This window comes from Chaetodon trifascialis, chromosome 8 (assembly GCF_039877785.1).
Source record: "Chaetodon trifascialis isolate fChaTrf1 chromosome 8, fChaTrf1.hap1, whole genome shotgun sequence".
Lineage (NCBI taxonomy): Eukaryota > Metazoa > Chordata > Actinopteri > Chaetodontiformes > Chaetodontidae > Chaetodon > Chaetodon trifascialis.
The window spans coordinates 8,857,558-8,868,761 of record NC_092063.1 but is presented as its reverse complement, the minus strand read 5'-3'; the positions used below and the strand labels follow the sequence as shown (position 1 = coordinate 8,868,761).

Sequence of the window (11,204 nt, the reverse complement as noted above, 5' to 3'; positions counted from 1 at the left end):
GTCTGGTTACTCTTTATAGTCTTACATCTGCTGCAGAACTGTTGTACTTCTTTCCTGTCAAAGGGCATGGATTCTTCTTCTTTTGAATCGTGGATGTGATGAAGAGGATGCTGTATGTTGCACGGGTTACAAAGCTCTCTATATAAGTGAAGGCAGTGCATGATGTGTGTTGTACACTATATAAAATACAATCTGCTAAATATCCACTGAAACTAGACCTGAATTTGTCTTTTTTCATGTGAGACAGTGACAAGGACAGCATATAATTCTACTTGTATGTCGGTTAGAGAAAAGCTGCACTATGCAATGAATCTTATGCCTGGATGTGAGGGTGACATCATCTGGTGGCAGTGATGTACTGAACATCTGAACCAACCTCCTCCTTTAATTTAGATGTCTGAACTCACATGGTCCAACAGACAGGTGACCCTAACTCCCCCCTTGTCTGTTTTGCACTCAGGTTGTTGATCTGCTGGCATTGCAGTGGGCCCTCTCTATAGTATCCTCTGAAAATCATGCAGAATGAATTTACCTTATGCAAAAAATAAATAGACTTACATACAAAAGCACAATGAAGACCATCATCTGGGGCCAATAGACAAATTAAACATCTGTTTCACAGCTTCTTGGAGAAGGATTTGTATTTGTAATTCCTCACCTTATTTTAGAGTGTAAAACATGCTTTGCCTCTCTGATGTGAAGATGGTGTCAAACTTATTTATAAAATATATTTTACATTAGACTTTACTATTTTGTTTTAGCTATATTTTTTTTCCACTTCTGCACAGCTGCGTTGCTAAAGAAGTTTTTTTTTTTTGCTAACACTGGGCAGACCTCCATACCGTGGCTCATAGCAAATGACAGTATTTATCATGAATAAACGCAGCTTTTAGCCGAGCAGACCCCCACACGGTCAGTTCGCCTCGTCTCCGCTAGGGCCGCTCTCCTCTCTTTGTGTGAGGAGTCGTGCGGTGGGAAAGTGCGTGAAAGCAGTGAAAAGGCAAGCAGGGCTAGCCATGGTGATGTTGTGCCCGTAAAGCTAATTTTGTCGATGAAGTGAGTAACTTCACGTTACGCTACTTTGGATTTTTGTTGTTGGACATAAACCAAGTGAACGTAACCCAGCTGTAAGTTGTCACTGACAAAGTGTAGTTTGATGTTTGCTCGGTTTTGCGGGTTGAATCGGGAACATTGAAACTAGCTCACTACAAAGTTGGGGACTATCGGTTAATAGCTAACTTTGGTTTGTGTCATACACAAAGTAGCTAAAGTTAGCGAGCGAGTTTGTTAACTCCCGAAACTAAGATAACACCGAAGCTAACTGCTGTAACAACATATGAAAAGCTGCTTTTGTTGTTAAAACTATCACCACAGTCCGACCGTATGTGATGTTTTATCTGACTTATGTGGCAGTAAAAGCTGGCTGGGTAGCGCTAGCACAACATTGTAGCGGTTAGCTGAGCCTACGTGTTTAGCTAGCGGTAGTGCTAGCGTCGTTAACGTTAGCTTCAGGATACCTATCGTTAGCCTGCTAAACGCTAACTTCAAGAGAACACCAGCCGCTTTCATTAACTTGCTTCAGGCGTATGTCAAGCATACATTCCCGACGATTATCTGAATTGCCCACTTCTTTGTCTTCTTCAGGATACCCACTTTTTGTCACCGTCGCTGATACATCTTGCTAACATCGATGTTAGCAACTAGCTTGTTCGTGTAAATGCTATTCACTAGAATGGACCTGTTGAACTCTCAGTTCCTGGACAAGATGAACAATAACATCGGGAGACTGCACTATGAAGGTTAGTTTGATATCGTCCTAATGTTGTTATGTGTCTCTCTGATCTGTGTATTTAACTTAATTGTTGCGGTTTCTCTAATTACCAACTAATGACCGCATTTGTTTTGGTTTGCCACTGACGTTTACTTTTACCTGTCCTATGGTTAAAATCAAGCACACAACTTTAAATCAATTCTGATGTACGATAGGTCGACAAGGTTCAACTTTTACTGTTAACTGAGGATGGAGTGGACACGTGTGTGTGTGTGTGTGTGTGTGTGTGTGTGTGTGTGTGTGTGTGTGTGTGTGTGTGTGTGTGAGTGATTCTTAGTGAAGTGCACTAGAACTCTTGTGGTCAGTGTAACTTTACATTTTTAATAACGGAAGCACGACCATAAATGACATTAGCTGTCCTTTCCTCATAGCACAATTCTAAACACAATTCTCTATAGCATGGTAGAAATTTCACATTAGCCAAAGATTTGTGTAACATCAAGTAGCCAGTACACTTGCTTTATTTGATGTAGCTGTGTCAAGCCTAAAGACTGCTTACACTGTTTGTGCCAGTAGGGAGGCCATATCCTTAAGAAAAACATAGAAAGTAAACACAGGAAAATGTCTTTGCTATAATAATGTATGTATTTGTGTTTATACAGAATTCAGTCAGGTTTGAGCAAGTGATTTTCCCTCGTTCATTGCTTGATCGTTTTGATCTCTGAAGACTGAACAAAGTCCTCATCTTTCCATATTCCACATCTTTCCACACATAGTTTGGTAGCCTTTTTCGTTACAGGCCAGCACATTAGTTTAGTGGTTAACCAGTGATTTCTTGGATGTATGACCCAGCCGTGTTACATCAACCGCACGGCTTAGAGGAACTTTTTGCAAGATGCTCATGATGCAATAAATGTAGATGTTTTAAGCTACAGTAGTTTATGTTCAGTGTGGAGTTATGTACTTGTCTTAAATTAAATTAGATATTTTGTACTGACAATTTCTTTCTTACAGATGAGTCCAGGACACCCTCCCTGCCAACAACTATGGCCAACATAAGTGGGCCTCCTCCACACTGCCCAAGCAAACGGAAGTATGGCGAAGAACAAATGGACGACCGAATCAACTGTGATGATGACCACATGACCAAAATGAGCAGATTGTTTGCCACTCAGCTGTAAGTGCCTTTCAAAAATGAAGTCATATTTATAATCCCCTATCAATCTTGCTGTTGTCGATGCTTTGGCTCTTTGAATTTCATTGGTCAAAAAAATAGTGTACAAAACATCTTGTCTTCTAAATTCATTCATGTGGCAAGTAGATGCAATTACGTACAGTTCACCAGATGCTTTTCTCTTTATCGTACAAAAGAAGTCAAATTATTGGGGAGGAGGAGAACTTTGTTCAATACAGATGCTTTCCTTTACATTTGTTTTGTACAGCACATCATCTCACTAATTGTTCATTTTGTATTGATGTACTGAAACAAAGTAAGCCACCTTTTTACCACTGTAGCATACCATATCACAATGTGAAGGACACACCAGAACTCCAGTTTATACATTTGTAAAGCATAGGAGCTTGAATGAAATCTCAAAGTTAGAGTTGGTGTACCACGGCCAACAAATGGAAAAGCTTATGATAGCAGAAGGTTATTTTACAAATGTTATATTTGATGTAATGTGTTTAACTATTAGAGAGACCTGCTATGGAGTCCTGTTTTGTTTCCCCAACAAATCGGTATTTACTGATTGCTTTCCTCTAAACAAAGATTAGGGAATAGTACCACTAAACAGATAACAGCGTATGCTACAGAGGTCATTGCACACCTAGAAGAGCAGCTTGAACCAAGAGAAATCCTCAACAAATAAATGCAGTAAAAGTCCAAACATGACCTCTGGTGGAATGCAGATAGCACCTCTAGGCTGTTAAGTGTTGTGGTTTTAAGAGACAACGTAGATTAAAAGCACAGCAAAGTCTTCGAGTGAGAAATAATGCATTCAGTCTTTTCAGTAATTCTAAGAGATGCCTACAATGATGAAGAGGTTGCACACAGAGAAAGACAAAACCACGATCTCAGTCTACACAGTGTGCTGTCATCTTTTTATAGACGGGAGATGTGACAGCAAATGGGTGAATTTTCCATGAAAAGGTAAAACTGTTGGTGGTATATGTTTAATTTGTTCTCTCTTTGTCAAGGGCCCGTCCCTCTGCTGGAGACAACCGTAATGAGCACTGGAGCCACAGTCACACTCCTGTGGAGCAAATTACTTTCTCCTCCAACGGTCTCCATGGGAACCACCTGTATGCTTCCATTTCTGGCTATGCTGTAGACCAGCCGCTGGCTCTGACCAAAAGCAGCCACGACACTGGAGTCGGGGGCAGGGAGAGGTCTGCCATGAGTGCGACTGTAGAGCGTCAGCAGGTACGTCGACTTCTAGCACTTATGGAGGGTAAATCTCATGTTCACAGTGACAAGAATGAAAGCTCTAAACTTTAAATTGTAGGTTGTGCACCCGAGTTATTACGTGATTTTTTTATTTTTATTTTTTTTAGTTTGAGTCAATTTGATAAAGTCCAATTCATGCTTGCCATATCAGCATGGCTGCAAAGAATCTGCATGATGTACATTCATGAATCTGCCCATGTACATGAAGGTCCACGAGGGCTTTTATGTAGACGCACACTTACTACCCCAACCTTTTGACTGCGTGGGCTTTATGCACTAGAAGCATGCCAACTTCTCAAGCACTTGAAGAGACGTTCATCTCTTTATTTCTATTCGTAGATGAGCAAATTCTGATTTTACATCAAACAGGAAATGTGCTTTTGGTTTTTACATGCCAAGTCTCTCTGGAGCAGAGCCATAAGAGGGGTACCAACCCCTACATAGCATCGTGTCAGTGTTTAGCTGATTGTATGCACTTTTTCCACCTGTAGAATCGGCCCTCTGTTATTACCTGTGCCCCTGCGAGCAACCGCAATTGTAACCTCTCACACTGCCACATGAATGGCTGCTCACCCAGTCCACCTGCAGATCAGAGGAAGACCAATGGTAAGCCTTGAAAATATCATTACAGTGCACAGTGTGTAATCTATATATATGTAGTGGTATGACATCTCCCTCTGTACTACAGTTGGTATAATGTGATATTAGTTTATTGCTGCGGTTGCATCTGTGTGACAGATCTTTTAATATAATGCTCATTGATTAAAATCATTTTCATATTTTACATGTTACTGAGGATTTCCTACCATATTCTGTCCTCAGTGACTGTGTTTTATATTTAAGGATTCAGAGTCAATGTAAGCCAACACTGGTGAGATTTACACTTTAATTATGTTTATGCTCTTGAGACCAAAACAAGACTTTTTTTTAAAGCAGTTACTAACAGAAGACAAATGAGGTTATCTCATTTCTCTGATGTGATGAGATGGCTGTATACTGGCCAAATGTAAACATGCTAAATGTGTTCTGCCGTAATGTTGACACCTACAGTGTATCTCCGGTTTGGTGCCTAAAAGGCAGAGATAGTGTTGACATTGTCAGAGTGGCACAGTGAGTGTTATCTTTATAAAAAATGATATGATCAGTTGATTTCTGACAAGTGTCTTGAACTCTAAACAGCTTCTTGACTTTTTTTTCTTTAGTTTTTTCTTCTATTTTATGACAAAAAATCTGCAATGTGCAATAACATTATTCAGTATGGTGAAGACGATATGGCTTAGGATAAATCAACAAATATTGACATGTGTCAGCGATACAGTTACACTGGTAACATAGGGTCAATATCCACTAAAGTAAAATCATTTCAAACATGCTTTTACTGAACAAACTGTGCATGAATACCATGCTAGCTAACCTCACAGCCACCACCAAAGTGACACCTGTTTATCTGAGGGTTGCTGACCTCATTCGAATGGGCAAATAGCGTGAATACCTGAAAACACAATTTCTCAGTGATCACTAATTTTATTGTGTACTACGCTTGCCATCCAAACCTTTTCAGATATTCCACCAATACACTATATTGCCCAGAGTTTGATGGAATATTCCTAAAACTACCTTCTTTTTGTTAACTTTATGGAGTAATCATCAATATTCTCTTTTTACATATTACATGCTTGGTAATAAAGAATAGGTAATAACCAGGTTTTTGGTCTCCCTCCTCCACACGTGATGTTATTTTAGCCAACACAGTAAGCGATCCTGTCATTGAGGAGCACTTCCGTCGCAGCCTCGGAAGAAACTACAAAGAAGCAGAGCCTGTGTCCAACTCGGTGTCCATCACAGGTTCAGTGGACGACCACTTTGCCAAGGCGCTGGGAGATGCCTGGCTCCAGATCAAGGCTAAGGGTGGGGGTCACCAGACCCCAGAGGCAGATCCATGAAACCGAGGGGAGTAAACATTACAATCACTTCCTTAGTGTTTGCATACGACAGTGGATTTTACCCACTGTCATCTCTTGCCAAGCATCAACTTCCCTTAGCAAAGAACAATGTCAGACATGGTGCTCACATACACTGTTACCTTGTGAACCTCAAGGTCAGATTTGTGCTCTAAAATCACAAAGTCTCTCTTTTGAAGAAGACTAAATAAATAGTCGGGGTTGACGATGTCAACTGTACAATCATAGGTTTTATTCTGCGTTGATAATGAGATTCACAAAGTGCTCGGCTGTGAGGAGCTCATGTTCTGTTTTATCTGCCTTTCACTCGCCTTGACAGCCAAAGAAATTCTCTTGCCTTGTCCATATAAGCCATAGATCTGGTCTTTATTGTTTTCGCTCTAAAACCACACTGCTTTTTTTTCTACATTACTTGAAAAGGACAGCCAGGTCTCATTTGAGCTATTACATTTCTGGCCATTTAGGTAGCAGTTACGTGTTTCTGTTGGAACATATGTGTTCGAGAAGGCGCCTTGTGTTTTGAAATGGTGATAATGCAGTTACAGCTCTGCCCCCCTCCCCCCCCCCCCCCGCTTTCTGAAGACATAAGATTAGTTTGTCTTCTTTTAGATCCTGAACTGGACTTACCCACGGTTAACTAAATAATTTTAGTTTCCTGTCTATTGGCTGATTACTTAATAAACTAATATCAATCATAGTAGATGTGTCTAGCTAGAAAGCATGTTTCAAATAGCTGGTTTCTATTACACACCTTATTCTATACTATATATTTACTCAGAATTTATTTTTTATCTGTAACATTTTAGAAATACTCACTGCTGGTACAGTTGTACTCAATATATTTTTTGTATCTGGTTTTCATTACTATATGTAGGTGTATATCTTAGCATCCATCTACAAATCAGCCTCTGGCAAGGTTGTCTGAATGCAGTTTAAAAGGCTATAATGCTTTGTTATTCTGTGCAACTGGATGCTAAAGCTTTATACATGACTGAATACAGCTCAATCAGACCTTCTGTAGCACAGTCTATTCACAGTGGCTTTATTTATTCTGAACATGTCGATTGTTTCACGTTGACGTTTGGCTAAAACACAGTGACAGCAGAATTCTGACTGATTTGTTTCTTTCTGATGAGAACAGAGAACGTCTCCATTCCTTCAATGACAAAACGGTTGATTTCCCTTAAAACTGAGATTTTAATGCACTTGCAATGTGGGTGTCCTTAATTGATTAGCAGGCATCAACATTCCACCATGACTGCCCGACACGTATCAATCAGCGCGGCTGTGTTCAGTGTCATTGATCGGGGTCAAATCATGGTGCAGGCTGCAAAAATCTTCCTTTATTATAGAGGAAAGGTCTCCGTTCTTGTGCAGTTGAGTTTTAAATTAATTTCTCACCCTTCTGAAATTCTCTAGTCCTAGTAACATAACCTGTTTGTCAACACTGATTAAGATATGATACTGCAAATTAAGATTTTTCTGTATGTCAGTTAACTGTCTGTGAAAACATATACATTTGTATTAATATTCTACAGTTTTTAAAATGCTACACACACTATCCTGTCTTTATATTTTATTTTACTCATATACGACTATCATTGCGCCGCGCGGAATGATCATAGATATTTTGCCTCTGTTCAGAGTAGTGTACCCATATGTAGCATGGATGCTCATTATCTTCTCACCATGCTGTTTTCATCTTTCGAAAAGTTGATTATTTTTTCCCACAGTTGTCAGATGTTGAATAAGTGCAGGAACACAAACAGTCTTTCGTTCAAAAAGACTTTCTTGGTGCAGCGTCAGAAAGACTTCTGTACTAACAGTTTAATGAGTTTGTTTAGCTTTCTGTGTGTACCTTAGTGGAATTTAGGGATTATCATGGAGTCTGCTTGTTTGACACAAGTAGATTTTTCAGTAATATGTTTGGGGTATTAGTCCATTGTTATTTAATTGCTACATTTAGACTACCTGTACGTCCGTACGTACGACTGTTTGCAGAGAGGACCTGCTGCAGGTGTCATCCACGTAGAAAAAAGAAACACTTGTTCACTTTTATCCTTATTTCTCTGGAAGAAAATGCCACTGTTTTGTACGTAATTACTTCCAAATAAACATACAAATACATACCTTTTGCATATTTCTTGTCATCCTTTTTCCTAAATAAAATGTGACAAACTTCAGTCATAATGGCAAACTATTGTATTGTAATATAACTATTGTATTATTTGCATGTGTATCAGGTTTTTTTTGTTTACATTTTTGCTTAGATTGCCTGATTTAAAGCATAAAGTCCCCTTTTCCTGTTAAAAAAATTAGGTTTTATTTCCTCCATTTTAGTTGAAGCGTAGCTGCAAAGACACGGTCATTATAGGTGGAGATTGTAATCAGCAGGTGTGATGGCAGGGTGGTGGGATGACTGTGAAGCTCTGTGTACTGCATCGACTCAGAATCGGCTTTATCGGCCGAGCATGTGTGCACATACAAGGAATTTGGCTCTGGTTTGAACATTGCACTCAGTGTACTTGTTTAGGAAAAACAGCTCAATGAGGACAAAGACAAACAGACTGAACAGTAAGTTAAGTAGCAGAAGAAGAAGCAATATATACAAAGACTAATGGTGCAGTAAGCAATATACACAGTGAAATTTACAATGTGTAGATTTATATGAACAGATTCAGGCAACAAGTCTCCTTTTCCAGTTAAAAACAGGTCTTATGGTCTGCATTTCCACTGAAGTGTAGCTACGAAGTCATGGAATAAAGGCGAATGTCTAAATCAGTGGGAGTGGTGGCAGGTAGTGGGATAACAGTTCTGCATTGATTTCAGTTTTAAGATGTTGCTTCACAGGATTCGTTCAGATTTAGGCATAAAGGTTTTGTGTTGCCAACAGTATTTATGATGTTTATGTAGCAGTAAAAGGCAAAGAAGGGCCCTTTGGAAGCTCAGCTGTTTGAGTTAAACAGGTTATTTCTGAACTGAATAGCTGTTGCTCCTCTGTGCAGCTGTGTAATAACACTGCTGTATTTGGTCTGTTGTCACATCATTGTTGCCTTTAGATGTTGCAGACACTTAAGTCAGTGATGAGGTGGTTACGCTGATTAGAGCACTCCTGTCTGAACCAAGCAATCAGGCGTTGTAGCTCATTCTCTGTTTGTATTGGCTAAGTGGCGCCACAGCCACACAGTTAAGTGATTTATCAGCTAATTAAGCAGACCTCTTTGGCTCAGTGGGACGAGCATTGAACAAATGTCCTTCTGTAGCAGATCTCAGATGTCAAGTGTGATTACACTGTATCTGTGAACGTGTTCCTAAATCTTTTTTTTTTTTCGTGTGGGGCAATGCCTGATGTTTCTGTTTTCAGCCTAAACAAGCGTTTGCTTTTTAATGTTAACCACTGGAATATTTGCAATATCTGCACAGTGAGTCACTTTCTCTCGTCACATGACTGTGGAGGTTCTCGTGATCCACGCATTTCATTTTCCAGTGAAGAATAAAAACAGCTGTATGTTTAATGTCTTTCTATTTCCACCGTGTGATAAATTCTGTGGTCATCGTGTTCTCGTCAAGCAGCTGGCGTCTTTGCACTCAGCTGGCCATAGCTGTTGTTTGGTTGATTTGGTGTCATGGTAACAAAAGACTGGATAATTGCTGCTGGAAAAATCCTTTACTTTTAAAGTGAGGAAAGGGTAGATTGTGATTCATGACTCACTGATGAGGACTGTTTGATTCAGACTGAAGCGCTGACCTAGAAAGCATGCAGCCTCCACATTATTATGTTATAATGGAAAGGAGATAAAATGACTGGGAGGCTCTGGCTGGATCAGATTGGCTGACTCCGCGTTCCCAGCCAGCAGATGGCGCTGTTAAACCACTCAACAAGCTGCCTTTCAAACTCTCCGGTCCTTGGAGATCAAACAAAGACATGCGCGTCATCACTCTGGGAAGATTGATACGGATGCAGCATTTGTTCAGTGTGTCTGTTAGTGATGTGAGCATGTAAAAAAAAAAAAAAAAAGGTCTATAGGTAACGAGTTACATGCTGAGAGCCGAATGTGTTGCAGATGTTACCCAACATGGCTCCACACACATCCCAGACTCTTGCTTCGATGGGTCTTTTTTAAATTACATTGTAAATGTATTTATGTATAGGAAACACTGTGTGGGATTAGCATATCCAGAGTTAAAATTTAAGCTATAAATAGAATCCTTAAAGGCTGAATGAAAATGTAAATGAGTATACCTCCACTCCAGTTGGGCTAATTTGAATTTGCTGAGCACCATTCGTAATGCAAATCTTTAAACTAGAAAAGAGAGATTTTTTTTTTCCTTTTTTTCTTTTTTGTCTTTTTGGTTGTTGTTGCTCTCACCCCTCAGGCTCAAATCTGCTCAAAAGCCCCTCCAACAGACCACTGCCTCCACAAGATTAGACCCAGGCATTCACCAACCACAATGCCCCTGCTTCTGCTGCACCATGCCTTCCAAGGAAGCCCGCTCTTGTGGGATTATGGAGAGGAGATCCACATTTTCCTGCTTGCGCAAAACCAATCGCAGATCCACACACACACACAAACACACACAGATATCGGTCTGCATTGGTGGCCGGCATGAAACCAGTGTCTAAATCAAGATGACACATCAGGGTCACGCCAAATTCGGCTTGGCTCCTTCAGTGTGTGAAGGCCACAAGGAGCATGACATCTGTGCCTGCAATGGAGGACTGGTCTCTCAGTCGCTGCCTCCTGTTATTGCCGTAACAGGATGGACTGCTGCTTTCAGACACGGCCAAGACGCACATATGTTGAACACTGTCCTCTCCATTTTGCTCTCTTAAAGGAATGAACCAATGGAAACGGTTTAACACGGTGCACTCTGGACATGGTCCGGAGTTCTGATTAATCCAGTTGAGTAAATGCGTGATTTTACTACAGACTAAATTGGAAAAGCGGCCCTTGCTTTGTGACACGCTGTGGTGCACATATTGCATACATGTTATGCTGTACAAACAGCTGATAAGGATCTC

General features: G+C 40.2%; 1 protein-coding gene across 2 annotated transcripts; it reads left to right on the top strand.

Moving 5' to 3' along the window:
- The first annotated feature begins 954 nt into the window (after positions 1-954).
- On the top strand, positions 955-8,318 carry vgll4a (vestigial-like family member 4a). Of its 2 annotated transcripts, none has more exons than XM_070967918.1 (6): positions 955-1,056; positions 1,645-1,799; positions 2,786-2,948; positions 3,971-4,196; positions 4,712-4,826; positions 5,964-8,312. In XM_070967918.1, the coding sequence occupies exons 2-6, from the start codon at positions 1,718-1,720 to the stop codon at positions 6,161-6,163; spliced, it is 786 nt and encodes a 261-aa protein (XP_070824019.1). In that variant the 5' UTR covers positions 955-1,056; positions 1,645-1,717; the 3' UTR covers positions 6,164-8,312. The 2 variants fall into 2 exon arrangements, with proteins under 2 accessions (XP_070824019.1, XP_070824017.1); XM_070967916.1 differs by having other exon boundaries at positions 959-1,127; positions 5,964-8,318.
- Positions 8,319-11,204: the final 2,886 nt, after the last annotated feature.